At 32.0% G+C, this 22713-nt stretch overlaps 1 protein-coding gene across 1 annotated transcript; it reads right to left on the bottom strand.

Moving 5' to 3' along the window:
• Positions 1-8909: 8909 nt before the first annotated feature.
• LOC134711628 (proprotein convertase subtilisin/kexin type 5-like) lies at positions 8910-22680 on the bottom strand. The gene is made up of 3 exons (XM_063572354.1): positions 22587-22680; positions 9970-13260; positions 8910-9340 (listed from the first exon to the last, which is right to left on the bottom strand). The coding sequence occupies exons 1-3, from the start codon at positions 22653-22655 to the stop codon at positions 9251-9253; spliced, it is 3450 nt and encodes a 1149-aa protein (XP_063428424.1). The 5' UTR covers positions 22656-22680; the 3' UTR covers positions 8910-9250.
• Between the last annotated feature and the right edge of the window lie 33 nt (positions 22681-22713).

Raw genomic sequence — 22713 nt, 5'->3', positions numbered from 1 at the left:
TCAGCAAGTTATGCAGGAACGGAAAAATCCGAAAAAACTACAAGATACAGGATAGGAAAGATAACACTCGACCTCCCACAAAAGACCTTTCTGTTCGAAGTTGAAAAGGAAAACAGTTTTATCCTTGTTTATTCAGATAAGCTGTACCCCTATAAACTGATAGAAAAAGAAAAAGATCCGACTTTCTACAGCGCCATCAAAAGAAGTCATGACCACTGGTTAGATGTACGAGACAAGAAGAATTTCTTGTACTCAGAAGAACGTAAATTGAACATCGAAGAAGTGGCTAAGAAGAACAATTTGAAATTGAGAAAATTAGATAAAATAAAGGCTATATGAGCCCAACCCAAACCTGTTAAATACCCTTAACTGTTATATCTTTGTGTTATCGGGGCGAGATAAGCCCACCCTTTTCTTGCCCTAAGAAAAAAAAAAAAAAAAAAAAAAATAGTAAAAAAATAAAAAAAAAAAAAAAAAAAAAAAAAAAAAAAAAAAATCTACAGACGAGATAGCTAATATTATGCGAATAAGAATAAGAATAAGAATAAGAATACTTTATTAATCCAATTATGGACCCTTGCGGGTTTTAAATTTCATACAATGATTACAATGATTTGTTATAACAATGAAATAATAAAATGAAATACATGACAATAGAACTCTGAACAGTTATTGCATGCACATGGAATAGAAAGTAATATGGGAGACAATCAATCAATTTCTGTAAGGATTATTCCCCTTTAAACAGATATTGTGTTTTGAGTTGCATACAAATGATATGCAGCCCCAACTGATTAGATATAAGGGTATTTTTCTCCCATGTACACACAGCAACCAATTACTAGATATTTATGTATATAATTATATTTTTTGACAATTGCAGGAATATGATAAGCACCTTAGAGTTTTACTGCAGTTTGTTTATAAGCATTTACATATTAATAGAAGAAATATGCATACACATAGAGAAATGTGCACTTAAATTAAATTTTTGAATTTAAAATATATATATATGTAGATAAACTAAAAGAGATTTAGCCATAAACAGAATTTGTGGATCTCAATTGAAAACTCTGGATAAGAAAAATGCATAACTTTTTCAGTATATGTTGATCTTCAGTGGTCATTAACCATAAACATTTTGATTTGCAGTCCAAGTTATTGAAATTTTGACAGTGTTCATGAGCTTGTGCAAACAGTGATTCTCTACATTGATTATACAATGGACAGTTAATTACAATGAAATAATAAAATGAAATACATGACAATAGAACTCTGAACAGTTATTGCATGCACATGGAATAGAAAGTAATATGGGAGACAAGCAATCAATTTCTGTAAGGATTATTCCCCTTTAAACAGATATTGTGTTTTGAGTTGCATACAAATGATATGCAGCCCCAACTGATTAGATATAAGGGTATTTTTCTCCCATGTACACACAGCAACCAATTACTAGATATTTATGTATATAATTATATTTTTTGACAATTGCAGGAATATGATAAGCACCTTAGAGTTTTACTGCAGTTTGTTTATAAGCATTTACATATTAATAGAAGAAATATGCATACACATAGAGAAATGTGCACTTAAATTAAATTTTTGAATTTAAAATATATATATATGTAGATAAACTAAAAGAGATTTAGCCATTAACAGAATTTGTGGATCTCAATTGAAAACTCTGGATAAGAAAAATGCATAACTTTTTCAGTATATGTTGATCTTCAGTGGTCATTAACCATAAAAATTTTGATTTGCAGTCCAAGTTATTGAAATTTTGACAGTGTTCATGAGCTTGTGCAAACAGTGATTCTCTACATTGATTATACAATGGACAGTTAATTAAAAAATGAAACTCATCTTCAATATCATTATGAGAACAAAAATTACAAGTCCTCTGTGACCTTTCTATAGGTTTGTTCTTATGTCGCTCTTTTTCTACTCTTAATTGGTAAGCACTTATGCGAAATTTACATAAAATTTGTCTTGATTGAAAACTTTGAATATCAAGATATTTTTCCATTTGGAAATTACTTTTATGAGAAAAATATGTATCTAGCTTTCCATTAACGTAACTTTATCATTGAACCATGCTTTTAAAAATAATGTCTTTAACTTTTTCATAATAAGTTGTTTTAATCTATTAATTGAATAATCAATACAATATGTTTCTTTCAATTCAAGCTTTTGTAAAATAAATTTAACAGAGGAATACCATGTTATAGTGTTATTTTCATGCATATCTTTGTTACATAAAAACGCTTCTTTCAATAAATTTGAGTTACAATGATGTAATCTATGCAGATAGCTTATCATAGATATAACAATATTAAAATATATAGGAAATCTACCTAATTCTGATTGTACAGCAACATTTGTACTTTTATTATTTAAGCATAGAATATGCTTACAGAACTTTAAGTTCATTTTATCAGCAACATTAATCTGGTATATTTTTTCAAGCACATTTGTAGCATCTTTTTTACAGGAAGCAGAGTTGGTTTTAAACATTCCCCATATCTCTGAGCCATACAAAATAATAGGTTTAATGGTATGGTCAAACAGATGTAAATTTGTTTTAATACTAGCATCTGAGCCAGATAAACATCTATTAAGTTTATATGAAGCTTTTAAAGATTTATTAAATAAGTCTTCTTTTGCATAATTAAATAGGCCACTTGACTGGAATATAACTCCAAGGTATTTATATTTAAAAACAGTTTCAATTAATTCATTTTTAAAATAAAATGGTTCTTTTATGTGGCGTCCACTTTTATTAAAGATTAAGACTTTAGTTTTTTTTAAGTTTACATTAAGGCACCAGGTATCACAGTATGATTCCAATGCCTTCAAGCGCTTTTGAAGTCCATCTGCAGAATCAGAAAATACAATGACATCATCTGCATACATAAGACAGTCTATGCGACTAGTGCTGAGTTTTACACTATCAGGACAATTTAGTAAACAGTTAGGTAGATCATTTATGAATAGATTAAAAAGGTCAGGGCTTAAAACATCCCCTTGTCTAACCCCAATATAAGAGTTAAAACATGGACCTAGTTTGTTATCAACTTTTACTCTTAAATTATTAAGTGTATACATGTGTTTAATTAACTGGTAAAATTTTCCCCCAATGTCTGACTTGAGCATTTTGATAAGAATACCTGGGTGTATCACAGTATCATAAGCTCTTTTAAAGTCAATAAAACAAGCATAAAATTTACTTCCCTTACAGTTAGGGAGCTACCATTTGATTTTTATGGGGGGGGGGGGGGGGGGGCTAGGATGAAATTTGAAAAAAAAGGCAGGACAGGATTTTGAGTGAAAAAAAATAGGCAGGATGAGTAACTTGGCAAAAAAAATGGCAGGATGACAATTGTTGTAAAAAAGTCAGGATAAACTAAGAAAAAAAAAGGCAGGACCGAATAGACTGAAAAATAAAAAGACAGGACAGAGATTACAAATTAAAAAAAAGGCAGGACACAATTTTTCATCCTAGCCCCCCCCCCCCCCCCCTCCCCCATAAAAGTCAAATGGTAGCTCCCTTAGTATATTTATCAATTAAGCATTTGAGGATAAACATGTGATCTGTTGTCCTTGATTTATTTCTGAAGCCAGCTTGGCAATCAGTCAAAATATTTCTCTCATCTAAATGTTTAGAAAGTCTTGTATTTAACACAACATTAAATAACTTTCCAATACAAGAATTTATAGCTATACCTCTGTAATTTTCAGGGTTATTTATATCTCCTGATTTATGTATAGGTATACAGTATCCTTCACACCATAGCTTTGGATATGTACTATGAGCAAATATTAAATTAAAAAGTTTATCAATGCAGCCTATAAGGGCTGTTTGTCCAGCTTTAAGCATGTCGTTTAGTATCAGGTCCAGACCACATGCCTTTCCAGGTTTTAAGTTGGTAATTGCTTTAAATATTTCTTGATTAGTCACTTTATAGTCTAATACATTTGACATGTTCTCTTTTTCTAAATCAACAAGCATGTTATTTAATAGGTTTATTTTTGATTTATTGGTATCAGATAGAGAATTTAAATCTTGGAAGTATTTTGTCCATGTGGAGTTATTTACAGAAGTTTCTGGGGTGTCCCTAGATTCTTCTGTTTCCCCCTTTAGTTTATTTACAAGGTTCCAGTATTCCTTTGGATTCTTAGTTAGCAGATAATCAAGCTGTTTAACAATTTTTTATTTAAACTCCTTTCTTTTATATTTTTTTTAACTTTTTGAATTCTCTATAATGTTTAAAATAGTTATTTCTAATATTAATATTATATGGATTTTCAGACATATGCTTAGCCTTAATGTTTAATTCTCTCCTTTTATTGTAAAGATCTTGATCATACCATTTTTTCTTATTAATAGTTTTCTTTTTATATTTATTAGATTTGAATTTGAGTGACATTTTTGCTGCTTTAATAATAATATTCTGCAGGTCAGTAGCAGCAGAGTTTATGTTTGATTTATCTTGATAATTGTTAGTTAGAAAAGCATTAAGTTTACAAGATGGGTGACATAGAGCATCCTGAAATTTTTCCTTTGAGCAGTCGGCCCATTTAAATTTACCTGGAAAATTTTGAGTACTTTCATTCTTATTTATAAAAACAGGACAATATGAGGCAAGCAGCATACATGATACCTTACAATGGCAATCTGAAAAACAGGGAATAAAATTTGATACTTTACAATTCAAAGTATGTTGAATCAAATCTTCCGACATAATAATATAATCTACCACACTTGTGCCATTAGGTTTAAAACAAGTAAAATTACCATTTGAATCACCCAACATACGGCCATTCAGTATTCTGAGTTTTAAAGTAATACATAGTTGAAGTAATTGCTTGCCTCTAGCATCAACTTTATTATCACAACTATTCCTTTTCTGTAACCCAATATCATATTCATATTCTTCATCGTCCATTGCAAATGGATCATATGTATCATTTTCTATAAAATCCAATTCTGACCCAGTCCTTGCATTTAAGTCTCCACATAGAACTATGTGACCCCTCTCAGCATAATAATTTGTTATATCTTTTTCTATAGTTTCTAATGGGTCATCATCTGACTGAAATATATAACTAGATGATGCTGAGATAATGTATGCCAAACACAAGAAAATATTTTTGGCGAAATTAAAGAATTTTTTATCCAATTTGACCCATTGATAGTCTAAGCTTGTATTTTTCAATATCTCAACACCAGGTAAAATGGTATTTTTAACAAAAATGCCAAGACCACCAAATATCTATTGTTTGCTGATTTTGGTCTGCAAACAGGAAAATACTTATATCCTGGAAGGACTATATTTACACCTTTGCCAATATGTGTCTCAGTTAACAGGACTATATCATAAGCTGTTATATCATTTAAGAAATTAGAATCTGTTAATTTATTCAGATTTGCTGAGAATATGTGATAGTAACTGTCCAGCTAAGCATCCCATGTTTTCAAAAATAAGCGCATACTACATGGGTTCCTTTTTAAATAAGAGTGAATGAAAGTATCAATTGCTCTAATGTTACTTTCAAACGTTGGGCACGATGTTCCGACAACACGTTATACTTAAAATGCGGCGTCGAAAAGGGTTTTTGACTTCGATTAATTTTTGCAAGTTTTATTCAGTTTTTTATATTGTTGGTTGATTCTGGTTCTGTTCGGTTTTTTGTCATTTTATCAAAATTTACCTCGAGTTGTGGAAATCGATATAATAATGTTTACCCTTTAAGTTATTTCAACTAAAAATGCAGTACTGTCGCAAGTAATGTAGGAAGGAAAGATGGGACGGAAGTACATGTATACGGTTTTCATATTTTTTCTTATCATAGGATGTTTTACTTTCAAGGTGCATATCATCTGTCATTGTAAAACTTCTATATCTTAATTCATCCCCAATACAAGTATACCTGAAACTCTGCAAGTAAATCGAACATTTTTACCCTTGGTTAAATTTGAATAGAATTGTATTTTCCCTGGCACATAAGTTGTCGAAATACACCCCTTCAATTAATTGAACCTTGGATTGAGATTTTTTTCCCAAGTCATCTTCAGATATATACATTTTAAAATATAGTAATCTACTCCTGGATCGTCCGCGAAAACGGCAAATAAAAACATAATCCCGGTTTTTTTTTAATTCGATGAAACGGTTTTTGTCGCTGTTTGGGATTCGTCTTTCAATTACCTCCATTTCATGCACAAGTTTATATTGACTGAAAGTTCCGGCTTCGCTAGTACAGGAATTACTTTCATCATGACAGTTATAACATGAATAGCAGGACAAATCGCGAAGAAAAACATTCCGTGAACTGGTATTAAGTGTTTTGATATTGGTGATTGCGCCTAACTGAAGTGACGACTTTAAATTATTTCGGAGGACTTCCGTAACATATATTTCAATTTATTTCATATAATGGGATTTTCCCCCATTTCCAAATTCTTTTAAATAAATCGTTAAAAGCTATACAATTAATAAAAATTGCAAGATTTAAACTGTGTCGAACCTATGTCCCTGGGCGGAGTCTATAGCAACATGCACTATTCTTTTTTCCGGCAGCAATCATCAACATCTTTTTCCAAATTTCATAACACGATTTGTTTTAATTATCATAAACATTTAATTGAAACTTTAGCACATTTGACGTCAGAAAATAGCGTCTTTAGGATTTTAGACGTTTTCAGATGTTTGAAAAAATTGGCTACCGTTTTGTAATGTATGGACGCATTGTATTCCTTTAAGACCCAAATATGTAGTTAATAAGAAAAGAATCTTGGGCTTTTTTTACTCTGCGTATATCTAACTTTTGTTTTGATCAATTATAAAAAATACGCGTTAACTGCTTAGTTTGAAAAATAAAATATCAACTTGGACAAAATGGCTACCGTTTGAAAAACGACTGTGTAGAGAAGATTTTATTGAATCAGCAATATTTGAACTCACATGAGGCAAATATTTGTAATTTTGTTAGACATTATTATTGTCTTACTATTTTTATTCATTTTCTGCTATAATATGCAGTCGAGTCAAATGAAATTTGGTAAAATAACGGCTTTAACGCCACAAAGAACCGACACATGTCGCTGGTCCTGTCAAGAATCAAGAAGATCAGAGAATAAGAAATAGGATCACTATACATAAGAGTTAAAACAGTTTATCATAAATGTAACGTTGGACGGAACATCCGTTTTTTTCACATATCTTTCTTATCTCAATCCTCGAATATACTAGATATTACTTAGGAGATGATCAAGAGCTGTAAATACATAATTCAAAACATATATTGAATTTGCTTTAATATTGATTCGTGTTTTCTAACATTTTTATTTTGTTTTGCGAATGAAATTTCGAAGATTCTGTTTTAAATCCATGGGGTTGTAGGAACATCGCGCGTGCCCAACGTTTGAAAGTAGAAATAGAGCAATCAATACTTCAATACACCCTTATACCAAGAAGCCATGTAGTTTGCGCTTATTTAAAGGGAGATGGAAAGCTTGGCTTGACTTGGTTGTACAAATTCAGTTCTCTGATAATTCCACATTTCATTCTTCCAACATGTGTGACTGCATAGCTCTTCTACGACCGGTAACTTGTAAATCTATTAAATATGGAAGTTTTAAACGACTTTGTATGTGACTGTAAAGCCCTAGCACGATGGGCAATGTTAATCTAACAAATGGTAGTTTTTAACGACCTTGACTGGCTATACAGCCCTTGCACGGTCGGCTATGTGAATTTAAATAGGTATCTATAAAAATATATAAGTTTCTCACTGAAGGTATCCAAAGAAGGTAACCAAAGATTTTGCGACGATGCAAATATTAAACTTTACAATATAAATAAATATCTTTAACCAATGAATTCAAATAGCAAAAGCTATGCAATTAACAAATATATACTTATTAAGCTTCATGTAAATTATTTAACAAAAGAATACATTAAATATGAAATTTTGAGTTTTACCAAGGGAGCTAATAATTGAATAATAACACTGTCTGCCACATAGCATTTCGGGGACACTCCCTCTGGTACCTTTCCTCTCTCTTTTATAGCTGACTATGCGGGGGCTTTTCAAATTATCGGGGGCATTATGATATAGCTATGTCGTTTAAACGACATATTGATGTCGTTCTAACGACATGATATGTCAAAATTACGACATAGCGATGTCGTTATAACGACATGTTATGTCGAAATTACGACATAGCGATGTCGTAATAACGACATGTTATGTCGAAATTACGACATGCTATGTCGTAATAACGACATCAAATATTTTTTTTGAATGACCCTTATCGGCTTCCGTAGTTTTATACATTTTTGATCGCTGAGAACATTCCGTATATGTTAAGTATATCATAATTTTTTTTACATAAATAAGGCCGTCAGTTTTCTCGTTTGAATTGTTTTACATTGTCTTATCGGGGCCTTTTATAGATGACTATGCGGTATGGACTTTGCTCATTGTTAAAGGCCGTAAGATGACCTATAGTTGTTAATGTCTGTGTCATTTTGGTCTTTTGTGGATAGTTGTCTCATTGGCAATCATACTGGGCCACATCTTCTTTTTTTATATTATGACGTTGTCAGTTTATTATCTATCTATGAGTTTGACACTCCCTCTGGTATATTTCGTCCCTCTTTTATCGAAATTCTAATGGGGACTAACTGTGCACCACTTAATGCAGACCTGTATTGTTACGAGTTACACTTTACGATTTAAACAAGCAAAGACCCTTCGAAACAAAATCTGATACAAACATTTATCAACAAATTTAGATATTTGGATGATGTATTGGTATTTAATATTGACGATTCAGTATGTACGTTAAATTGATTTGTTTTACTTAAATAACTTAAAATAAAGTTAATAGCTTTGTTAGTATTAAATCGTTTTTAATTTTGGTTCATTTATATGATTTGAGTTGATTATGAAGTCCATTTTCACTGAAGTAGCCCACATTTTTGTTAATAGCCCAGATGAATCCCGACTCCGGATGGTGGATTTTCTCGCTGTTTTGAAGGCCAATTGCTGGACTTCGGCTGTTTCTGTTCTCTTGTTTTGTTTTTGTCTCTTCGAAACGTGCACATTATCAGTTTCATTCTCAATTAATATTGTATCTACAAGGAAGTGAGAGTCTTTCTTTGTTTCTTTTATCGCTTTAGTCACTCAACATGGTTTGTTCATTGCAGTAGTTTCCTTTTATAAAAGTATAGGTTTTGAATCACACTCTACACTCAGCTTCTGTGTCTTCTGTTACAGTGGTCCCAGTTAACTCTTTTAGTGTTAACGCTGTATCAACAGTAGATGAAACCTGAAAATATACATTTGTAAAAATAAACAAATGAATAAATGTGCAACTGTTTTATATAATTTTAGTTACAGTGAAAGGGAAAAAAGCACACATATTTCAATTCATTGGTAATGGCATCCAATTACAATGATTGAAAATTCACAAGTCGTAAAAAGCATTTAAATGTTGAATCCCTAAATATCTTCTGTAAAAGTGGCTATTAATCAGCTGCGATCATGTACACGAAATAAACGGATATTGGTAATCTATATTTTGGAAGATCTTTACTCCAAGTGTGATGTACAGAAAAAAAGTAAATGAACAAACCCCAGTTTTTTGGTGGGATTCCTGTTGCTTGTTCTTTAGTATTCTATTTTGTGTTTTGTGTACTATTCATCGTCTATTTATCTTTTTCTTTTTTTTGCCACGGCATTGTTAATTTATGTTCGAACCTATGAGTCTGAATGTCTATCTGGTATCTTACGTCCCTCTTTTGTGAAGTGTTAACTCAAACATGTCAGGTGGAAACGAGTACTTTACTTAATGTTTTAGAATAATACTTATTCAAATATAAAAATAAAGTTGTTGTAAGCTTCTAGTTATATTGTAAAACAATTATTAGCACAGTACGAAATATGTTAAAGACTAACCTCGGCTTTACGTTGAAATCTGCAAATAAGCTTTTTACAGTCTGTGAAAGATGATCCTCTGTAAAATATGATAACATACAGGATAACAAGAGCTACGACTGCCAATACCACGCCGGAAATTGTTATAGTAATATATGTTATTAACGGGTGGCAAGTTTTGCCACTTGTAACAGTCCATTGTGGACACACATTTATACAGCTTTTCTGAAATATGAAATATCCACTGTCGCATTCGAAATTCCAAATGCATTGCGTTCCTTTCGCCACAAAAAGAGATGGACACTCTTTACAACACGTAATTTCGGATTTGGTAAAATCGTTGTATCTAAGCGGTAATGAGGATGGGCAGGTATCTAAACATTCTTTACCTGCTGTAACTTTTTCACGAGGACATTCTTTCACGCAGTTAGATCCAGCAAGAAAAAAATTCTTTGAACATCTGTTTGTGCATCTTCTTCCAAGTAGTGAATGCTCTATGAATTTATGGAAGGGACATTTTTCTATATGCTTGCATATGTTATCGACTATCAACCCATTCGAACATTTATCTACACAACTATTACTTAAATCGTCAAGAAATAGGTGTGAAGGGCATTTGTCATGGCACTTTTTACCCTGAATTGTTGATTCAATAACTGCTTCATAACTTTTACAACGTTTGACACATCTTTGATTTTCTATGTATGTTGAACCATCAGGACACATACCTTCACAAGACTGGTTATCAACCAAAACTGTATTTTTTGTACATGCACTAACACATGTTTGCGATTGGACATCAGTGATTGGATGGGATTGAGGGCATATCTTAATGCATGAATATAAATGACCTTTCATTCCTCCAGGACACACATCAAAGCAAGTTTTATTATACATAAACTTTTCGTGGGAACATTCGTGTACACATTCATAAATGCCATAGCCTTTCTTGTTTCTGGTAAAATTCAGTGGATGAGAACCTGGACATAGTGACATACATTTTGAATCAAAACTAAATGTGGTCGACGGACATTTTTCCACACATGACGTATTTAAATAAAATGTATTCCGGGGACACTTTTGTTCACAATACCATTTTGAATCCTTCATGTATGTATATGGTCGACTATTTTTACATTCACTCACGCATGAATCATCATCGTGATATCTAGCAGTCTGTGGACAAACAAATACACAATCAGTTTCATTGAAGAGCCATGTATTCGACGGACAAGTTTCTACACATTTGTACTCATGAGGGTACATTTGGGTATTATAATAGGCATATGGTAGATCATTTTCACAGGTCTGAACACATGACCATTTGTATTGAAATTTTGCTTCAGATGGACAAACGGATACGCATGTAGTGTTTGAATGAAGTCTGCTACAGCTACCAACACAACGGTATGTGTTAGGGCTAATTAGTTCCTTAAATTGTTTTTCTTTTGGACAAGTCGCCACACATGATCCATTAACCTCGAACTTTGCTTCATTTGGACATTTCGTAAAGCATGTGTAGTTGTACGTTATTGGTGTTGAACAATTGTTTACACATGTAAAAATGTTGTCTTGTGGAATTTTATACATATGAGAAACAGGGCATCGTTCATGGCAGATACCATTAAATCCATTGTTTTTGTCCAAAGGGCATGACACAACACATTTCGAGTCGTTGTAAAGTAATGTTCTGTCTGGACATAAACCAACACAGTGATACCTATGTTTTTCCTTTATGATATATCTTCTGTCCCAAGCAAAGATGGTCGCCTTTGTCTTTATAAGTTCGTCGTACTCTAATGGGAGACCACTTTCACATTGGATTACACATGTTGAATTATACTTGAATTTTGCATTTGGTGGACAGGAAGATACACATTTATCTTTATAATGTAATAGTTCACAGTTTTGTGTGCACCTAGTACTATCCGTCGTAATTTCCTTAAATGGGTATTCATGAGGACATGAATCCACACAAGATCCATTGAATTGGTATGTCATCTTCGGACAATTGTTATAGCAGGTGTTTTTATACAGCAATTGTTTCTGTTTACACTTGTGAACACATCTTAATATGTGTTCTGATTCTATAAAAGGATTATCAGCTGGACATGCAGCTAAACAAGACCCATCCAATTCAAATTTGCCATTTAACGGGCAAGTCTGCATACAAGTTTTGTTAAACTCTAAATGTTTGCATCTATTAACACAGTTAACGCTGCTGTAACTTAGTTCCATAAATGAATGTTCCGAAGGACATGAATTTAAACAAACGTCGTTGAATACATGATTTGCCTCCGCCGGACAATAGAATACGCATGTCCAATTAAAATGCAGATGTGTGCATTTATCAACACATTTAACACCTCTGTTTGATCGTTCAATAAACGGGTGTTCATTTGGGCAATTTTTTAAACATGATGTATTAAATTCATGTTTAGCTATTTGTGGGCATCTATCTCTGCATAAGTTGTCAAATGCAACATACCTGGGATCGTTACTATGCTTTGTATTGTCAATTGTATTACAAACGTTAACACATGAAAACTCCGCCCGATCGGATTTTTTTTCATCAGCTTTAACGAAAGATTTTGGATACAAGTATTTATGGGTTAAAGGACATTCGGTAATACATGTATTATTAAACAAATGTTTTCCTTTAGGACAGAAATTAACACATCTGTCATAATCAACTACTGTGTCAATAGGGCACTCTTCTTCACATGTATATATTTCATTATATTTTGAATTTTTCAAAAACAGAAAAGATGCTTCGTCTGGACAACTACTGCAGCATGTTTTGTTAAATAAAAGAGGTTTTGAAGATGGACAATTCAGATTGCAACTTTTATTCTTTGATATTTCTTCAGTATATTCTGGACAGTATCTTACGCAACGCAAGAAAAATTCTGTTTGCAAAATGTAAGGGTGTGTTGTTGGACATGCAGTTGAACATACTTTTCTACCATTTGAACAAATTCCTTCACAATCATAAAATGTTACAAATGGCACATCAACTGGACATTCCATTAAACAGGTTTGATTATACTCAACTGTAAACTCGGGACATGTTTTAAGACAATTCATTCTGTAGCAAAGAGGATACTCGTCATTACAAGGTGTTGTATGACAGGATATCTCGTTTTTAAAATAGCAAAAATTAGCTAAATCTGTTTTGATTATCTTAGAAAAAAATGGGCAAGTTGATACGCATTTCTGATCATAGATGAATGTTCCTTGTGGACATAATTTTGTACATTTGTTTATTCCAGGAAAATTTAATTCTGTCGGTACACACACTATGGAAAATACCTACAAATAAGAAAGGAAAGTTAAAAACATGCATGATTATATCATTGTTAAAATATATATACAGTATATGTATGTTGTACTGTTACCTCTGTGAGTGCGTGTATGTACTATTTACTGTACTGTTGAAAATGATATGGAATAAGTTCATTGTAAACTCTTATAAGTTACATTTGGACCTGAACCAACGGAACAATCAATCATAGAGACTTTCATTAGAAAGATATGTTGTATACAAACCAACCACGTCAATACTACCTAAAACGCTGTTGGAAATACAGCCAGTTTACACCTTGCTAGTATTTGACCGGCTTACCAACTTTGATGACATGGTTGCATTATTCGTGAGGAGAACACGTCTACAATGATCCACAAGTTTCAAACTCAGAACAGCAGGTAGAAGAAAAATATGTATACATATGTAAATCCAAATATTATCCTGATTTAATCGATTTTAACAAAAAATATATACCATGATGTATCTAAGGATATCATTATCTTTAAATTTGATTTCAAGTAATTTGGGACACTGCTACAGAAGGTCAAACATGAATTGTGTCGGTTCATCTTTGGAATGTTATTTCACCATGCGTTTGCTATTGTTTTGATTTCAGTGAAATTACACTTTCATCAGTCTTGTGGACAAGCATATAAAGACAATTTATTGTAAAATTTACATTGAAAACATATTTCTAAACTGGTTTCACAATGTTTGATATGCATTGTCCTTACTTTTGATTCGTTCCCTACTTAACTATAATAGTTAACACCATCAAAGGAAAAGTGGTACCGTAACAAATAATGATTAAACGATTCAGCTAAGAATCAAGTTTACCAAAGATCTTACCTTAACATAGACACTCAAGTTATGTATTATAATATTATAAAGGAAGTTCTATTCAGAGACAGATCGAGTTCAAGGTGTAAATGTTCTTAACAGAGGCGTGTGTTTTTTGTGTCGGTAGCGCGCAAGAAGATGTTCATTTCTGTTTGTTTTTTTTTACATTTGGAAGATCTTCTGGTTCTCTTTTCCTCTTCCTTTTTATATGTACTTTAGACGTCAGAGGCACATAACAAACTTGCCATTACATTGTGATGACGTTAAAAGATTGATAAATGCAGATATAATAAATTGTGAGCTCTGTGATAAACATTTGTTGCAGCTGCTCTGATCCTTTCGGACAGTTAGGTCATTTAACGGATTTGCTGCCGACTTTATAATGATATATATTTAGTGTTTCTACTTATGACTTGGATTAAGGTAATATCGTAATAGCCTCTGTCTGCTCCAATAACGCTTATATTAATTTTGTCAAGTTGACGCTGCTGCTGTCACTACTCCAGCATTTGATGTTGGTGTTTGAAAATTGAATTAAGTTGTGTTTTGGTTGTTGGCTGCTCTTGCCATGTTCATTTTTACAACAAGATTTCATAAGCTCATAATCATCCCTTTTCCTGAGGTATCCTAGTTATGAATTGCTCGCTATATTTTTATGTGATAATATAAACGTCATCAAGTTCGTCACTTTTTGTGACGTTGATCCATTCATGTGACGCGCGGTTTATATTAAGTTTGTGGTGTCATAGTGTTGCGTAATTTCATGGGAGTTGTGCATTGTTATTTTGCGTTTAAAGTACTATCATATTATTAATTTTTATCGCACCACTGGTAAAATATCACGTTGTGATTGGTTAAGCACCGTCACGTGGTGACCCCTATATATCCGTAGGGGGGTTCATGACGTCACGTTCTCTACTGTTAATGATTACGTCGTCTACTGACCCCCAACGAATGCGTCAGTAGCAAACCATATAAATAATAATATGTATAGCTTTGCTGAGTGTTCTTGTGTTTGTTTGTACTATATTCCTTTCATGTAAAGTTGTCATAAAAACGATTTTCAAAGCATTGACTATTAGCGGGGGGGGAGGGGGTGCTTGGCTAGCCTTTAAACCAAGTTCAACTGACATTTGTTTCTTAAATGTCCATTTCACAAATCAGGAACAGGGCAGATGTAATCTACAGTTGGTTTATATGTATTTTGGCGTTTGCATTTGTTGTAGTTCAGTATTTCAGTTGTTCCATAGTTTTTTCATCAATGAAGCTCTATTTCATTTAGTCTCGATCATCCAGCCGCTTTATTTTTCAAAGTAGAGCGTCTGGATGACAAGTGATATAAAAATGGTAATTTATGACATTCGGAATAGTATCGGATTTTTTAGCTTGTATTAAAAGATAATGTCCAAGACGAATAACCAAGAAGTTGGTTATTGACTTCGGAAGAAATTATATTACGATAATACTATTGAAAAGCCCGAGTGTACCGATTGTTGTTTAAAGCTATTTATATTTTTCTGTGACGACATACAAGTCGTGGAAAACACCAGACAGCATGGCTTCCATCACCGCAAAGGAAAATAACAGCACATCAAACTTTGGTAAGATATAATCATGATATAACAACACAAACTGTTACATAAATTTTAATACAACCTGAAACACCGAGTAGTTATATTCTTTCTTGCATGTCCGTGCTACGCAAGCAAGTTAATAATATATATAATAAATGGCAATTTTTGTATTGACTGCATGGGACCACTCGAACAGTCGTGTGTACGATATAAATACATTTTGTGGTTGATTTGTATAACTTGAACTTTATAAATACTTTATTGAAAGTGCTATGAAATATGAACTTCATCCAGGATAAGTTTGTTGTATCTGTCTGCATTGTATAATGGAGTTCGCATTTTGATATGTGTAAAAAAAAGGGGGGAGGAATGATGCGCCATGTTGCATACATTTAAAAGAGGGAACGCATTCAAAAACCATTAACAGAAGAAAACCAAACAAAGAATATCTAGAAAATGCCAATTTGAACATACACCAAACGGTGTAAATGATTTGTGCTTGATTTTTTTTAAAAAACAAATGCATTCAGCTTATACAAACATAGAAGAAGTGGACACGTTGTTATAAAAAGTAATTTAAATATACTGTTAGTAAACAAAGTCTGGACTGGTCAACTGCATCGACAATACTTTTTTTGCACTTTTAAAAGGCATTTTTTCCACACTAAAAAAAAATCATAAAAGAATACATGCAATGTTGTCGGTGAATAATACCAATTGGCTTTCTAAACCTTAGAATAAAACCATGAGGAAAACACTGAAAATTCGATTTTATGCAAAATAATAGATCCAGCATCAATGAAAGGAGGTCTCAATGAGGCAACAACCGGTGACTGATCCCAATGATATACATTACTAAAAGTAGACATCAACATAATTAAGAGGACATACTGTTGACTGAAACAAAAATTGAGAATAAAAGTACAAAAAGGTCAACATCATACAAATAAGAAGATGTGGTATGAATACCAATGAAACAGTTATCCACCCCAAGTTCAAACAAGGTGGATGTGAGCACTTATAGGCAACGGTATGGCCTTCAATAATGATAAAAGTTCATGCATGATATTGATAGAGAATACAAACAGGGAATGTGTCAAAGAGACATCAACCCGACAAAAGAACAGGAAACAACCCAATGCCACCAATGGGTTGTGTCATCAACACAGCGAGATAATCTTGCATGCCGAAGCGGGATTCAGCTTGCAACAAGACATTTTAAAATGTATATTTATATATGATGTTTTTTCCAAACATTTTGTTTTTCATATATGCTATGCTGGTGACCAAAAATTAATATGATTTTAACATTTACTTTCTTTTGTAGACAAACCAATGAAGATTTCCGGACACAGATATTATGTGTAAAATGTGAAGAATTAAAAAAAATCTATAATACTTGAATTTTCATTGTATCATAAACATCTCCAATTTTATAAGAAAAAAAGATTCAAAGATTTGTTTTGAATTACTGAAGCTGCCAGTAATCATTATAATCACAGTATGAACATTATTCTGACAGCAACCATAAAGCGAAAAAAAGGTACACAGACATTCATTAGGTAAATAAAACAAAAATCAAGAATCACATTGTTGTCAGATATGTCAGAGAAATTAAACAAATCAAAAATCATATAAGAAATTTAACAGTTTTCACGTTTGAATTGATCTCATTTACATGTCTGGCCCTTCTCAGTTATTTTATGGTATGGAGTTTTCTTAATATTGAAGGCCCAGCAGTGATTATATTTGCGAACATCCATGTCATTTGAACTTTGCTTGGATGTTGCCTCATCAGCAATCATACCAATCTACTTATTTTATATAAAGGTTCACATGTACAGGAGAATTTTTGTGAAGCTGCCCTTTAATACAAAAAAGTAACATGATGGATATTGGAATCAAATTCGTATTACGTGTGAACTCAGCATAATAGTTTGTAGTAGGAGAATACACTTTTCAGTTATTTTTTATTACAAGTTATACAGTATGGGACAAATCCCATTCCATCTTTTCCATGTGATTGATTCAAACATGTATTCAAAGAGTATTAAATTGGGTTTCACGAATGACTGGTTAACTTATGTATTTCTTCATGGACACGGAGACTGACAAAGTGGTATTGTGTGAAGATTGGTCCCTAAATGTTTTCTTCCCAAAAGGATTAGGCGATATAGATTATTGTGAAACATTCAGACTATTCTGCCGCTTGTAATTTTAAGATCAGTTAATTTTGTAAATAAAAAGTTGGCTCATTGTATGATGTCACTGATCTGCCAATAATACGTTGTTATGGAGGATTTTCTACATTGAAATCTTAGTATTTGTATGAGTTGTTTTTCTTTCCATAAACGTAACTTGATGTGTGCTTTTCGAGTTAGGTAAGTGCGTCAGATATCTGAAAGATTATATAAAAAGGAAAGCATAAATTATAACAAGGATTTACAGAAATAAGAATAAAGAGATAAAATTAAGAAAAAAGGGGGAAAATAAAGAATACAGACTAATGTGGAACAATATAGATTAATATACCGACTGTTGGTTGCTTATAACGTCAAGTGGAAAATATTTCATAGAATAGAGAGTGTATGCTATAATACAAAAATATAGAAAAATGACATTTTATCGAGCATTTTATAGTATAAAGATAAGAGAATATTAAACGTGGTGTCACGTTATAATATACAATAAGATTGATTTTGGGTTGCTTGGTTATCGTCTTGTGGTAAATATTGGTATTAAATGTTCAGGACTGAAAAAATGACAATAAATATAAAGATGAGGTCTTAGATTATAGGCCGTTCGGAATACATGTCGGAGAAACTATAACTCACCAGAAAAAAAGGGTATATTGTATGGCTTCATGTACAACGGTCCCCCTATACGGATTCCTTGGCTCTCTTGGCGCATAGCGGAGCGTGATACCCCTATACATAAACAGTGGCTGATCCAACCCTTGTTATGATGAGGGCATTCTACAGTCATGCTACATTATTTCTTTATATAATCAACCAAATTTTTCCCACGAAAAAAAATTCTGTCTTAATTCTTAAATTTTTTTTTTACATGTGTCACAAAATTCAGGAAAAAAGACCACCGCTATTAATTTTGCCCATCTGCAAGTTGGACAAAATAGGGTCAACTACAAAATGTCAGTTTTAATAATCACATAACTTTTATACATGTAACGTCACACTGTTTACTGTTTGTATTAATTTCTTTTAAATAGAATGGGGATACCGGAAGTGCTATTTATAGATATGTTCTATATTTAATTATTTGTTGCGCCCCCTATAAATATTTGACCAGTCCGGTTAATCACCCCAGACGCTATATTTAAATATGCGTCTGGGTTATCGAGACTATATTTCATTGGCCATTTATATAAGAAACGTTCAAATTTGATTTAAAAATATGAAAAACTTGTCTGGAACAATATTTAGTCTAGAAATGATTTGCTCTAAGAACATGAAAACAATTTACATACAAGATAAAGAAAAGTGATACACCTAGACACTGTTTTATAACAAATGGAGACAGCCAGAGATTCAGTGCACACCAATACATGACATTTCAGGAACCTGAAGATAACGAACCATTAGAATACATTAATGCACTACCAAGGTTTTCCAAACATTTCGGTCAACTCCTACTGGGTCGGTCGATTCCACTGCTGGTGGACGTTTCGACCCCGAGGGTATCAATAGCCCAATAGTCAACGCTTCAGTGTTGACATAAATATCAATAACATGGTCATTTTTATGCCACTGCTGGTGGAGATTTATTTCTCGAAGGTATCACCAGCCCAGTATTCAGCACTTTTTGTGCTGACATGAATTATCATTAGTATGGTTATATTGATAAATTAACTGTTTATAAAATTTAAAATATTTTAAAAACTAAGGCTTTTCTACCTCCGGCATAGATTACTTTAGCTGTATTTGGCATAACTTTCAGGAATTTTGGTCCTTAATGCTCTTCAACTTTGTACTTTATTTGGCCTTTTTAACTTTTTGGATTCCAGCGTCACTGATGAGACTTTTGAAGTCAAAACGCGCGTCTGGCGTATATACAAAATTTGGTCCTGGTATCTATGATGAGTTTATTTTATAAATTTCCTGTTTGCAAAACTTTGAATTTTTCGAAAAACTAAGGATTTTCTTTATTCTTTTTAAAATTTCCTTTATTACCATCAGTTGCTTGTTACATTGTCTTCAACAAGTCAAATAATTCTAATTTTAATTCTATTATGTTAATAAATAAAACATCAATCTAATAAATGTTTCTTAACATTAACTAAAAATTTGTCTTCTTTGAATAATACATTCGCTTTTTTAAATTCTCTTATGAGTAGACAAAAAACACCAAGTACATAGTAGGATTTATAAATTGAAAACCCAATAATAGTAATAAGATAATTAAAGCCAAAGTAATATTAACCAGATATTTTATTGTCGAAAACAATATCTTTCTATGTGAAATGTTTTTCTATATTTACTTTTTGCAATAAATCCTGAATTTGCCTCCAAAAATCGTGTAAAAAAAATGACATATGATAATGTTGTTAATCTCCTTCAGTAAAGCATTTGTTACATAAATCATTGTCTGTTACCTTCCATCTAAATAATAACTCATTAGTAGGTAAAATGCTTTGTAAAAGTTTCCATCGATACATCTTCAATTTATTTTCTTCTAAATAGTAAAAAATAAAGTTGTACAATGGTTTCAAATGAAATTCTGTCTGTAATGGTAATACATTTAACCATGATACATTTATACCAAAAGGTATCACAATTTTGTTCTTTACTTATCTGTTATATAATAACTTATTTGACAAAAAAGAAATGTCAATATAAATACCACTTATTGACAGACATTGTCTTTTACATTGACTATACTTCTCGTTGATTTCTCTGATCTAAGACCTTGTAGCCAATCTTTTGGAATTACGTTTTTAGGAATGCCAACTCAACTATCCAGTTGGATTTACTTTCAAATATTTGCATCTTGTGAAATTTCCTTATTTTTATTCAAATTATCATTTATATAAATCAAAATACCTATTATCCAATTTTTGAAAAAAGATATGCGTTATTAAAATTAATGTAGAATATATACATCTATTCCCCCAAATTATTTGTTTTCTAATTTCGTAAGGATTTTTTTTTATCCCAGGCATAGATTATCTTAGTCGTATTAAGCACAATTTTTGGAATTTTGAATCCTAAATGCACCAGATCTTTGTATTTGTGTGGTTGGCTTTATACATATTTTGATCACTGATGAGTCTTATGTAGACGAAACGCGCGTACTAAATTATAATCCTGATACCTTTGATTACCATAATTTTATTCTAGCCGATATATTGATTTGTATTTTAATGGTCTGGAAGTTTTCGAGAGCCTCTTCAACATAAACCAATAGTCTCCCAGTAAATGTTTCGGGAATGAATGGTAAAAGTATGGAGACCTTAAACAATTCAAACAGGCAAGAAAAACGTGAAAATGGTTTCACGATCCCCTGTATGATTGGACTGAAATTTATGTTATTTTGAAAAGGCATAATCATATTGATCGATATCACGTCAAATGTCAATGTTTCTGGATGATAGGTTGAGTTCCATGAAACCTATATACAGATGTAAAATATATAGAATATGTCATTGTTACTTAAAGTAGAAAGTTAAGTCGAAAATCATTTCTAGTATATATTTATAACTCTTTTCCTTTCTATAACAAATTTACTAATTAGAAAACGTCGAAATCTGCATACATAATATTTCATTAAGCTATAACTGTATTACAGAGCACTGATTAACAGTGACATATGTATATTTTATATAATAAAACTAGGAGTATTAAATTTATTTCATATTGTTCATCCGTGTGTTCAAATGTTAAAAGTATAAATCAAAAAATTTGTTTGCATTGAGATTAGAAAAGATTTATTTGGATGAAGATTAAATCCAGTTATCGCAGGAAAGTGGGCCTAAGTTTAGGGAATTGTCGACCCGCTTTTTGCACATCGTGAAATTAATGTATTATAAGTGACGTTGGTTATTTTAACGTTGATAACTGTGACTTCATTGTTTCTTTCACACGCTGCAGCAGAGAGAAGACGTAAAAAATTGGGTTTCGTATGAATTAATATAGGATTGAACATAGATATAGGAAGATGTGGTGTGATTGCCAATGAGACAGCACTCCATCCAAATAACAAGAATTTATTGGTGTATAAACTCGATCATAAGTCCCAAGGACTTTCTAATAAGTTTGTTAGTGACTTGGTACAGTTTATACACCAATAAATTCCTTTAAAAAGGCGTCTACTCTCTATAATTTTTTTAAATTTGATATAAGGAATTTATTTTTCCTCATTCGTTATCTTTATCACATATGAATTGTATACTTATGTCGCGCATGAACATATTTGTTGGTTAATGCAAAAATATGTAAGCCTACTCCATAAAATTTGCAATCTGATTAAAAATAAAGTGAAAATAAGTTTAATTATATATAGTAGGGATTTGTCAATTATGTTTCTCGGCAGTCCCATTCTTTGCCATCCATGGATGTGCAATGTTGTACCTTTGCAAAATAAAATATTTCCTATTTTATGTGTGTATGTCATTTGACCCAACTTTGTCTCAGATAACGATATTTCATCTAAGTTTTTATCATAATTTTTTTTTGTCTGGCTACCAATGCGTGTTCAATATGTGTATATGCAACCGCTCTAAACTTGTCTGGTTTTTTGATCCGTCAAACGAACAAAAAAATAGCCAGCAAACAAACAATCAATCGTTATAAGTCGAATGATATCGAAAGTGAAACCCCTAAAAATTTGTAATTTTAGAGATAAATGTTTTATTCATACCTACCAGTTATAAATATAATGTAAAAGAAAATTTTACCTACCGTGACAATAATATTTGCGCACAAAAGTGGATAAAACGACGATGTTATTCGCATTTTCAAATACGTCATAAGTTACTATCAAACTATTTTAAAGACTATTATGTCATGCCTATTATTAAATACGCAT

Source organism: Mytilus trossulus, chromosome 1 (assembly GCF_036588685.1).
Source record: "Mytilus trossulus isolate FHL-02 chromosome 1, PNRI_Mtr1.1.1.hap1, whole genome shotgun sequence".
In the NCBI taxonomy this organism is placed as follows: domain Eukaryota; kingdom Metazoa; phylum Mollusca; class Bivalvia; order Mytilida; family Mytilidae; genus Mytilus; species Mytilus trossulus.
Note: the sequence above shows the minus strand (reverse complement) of the source record. Positions and strands in the feature narration are given on the sequence as shown.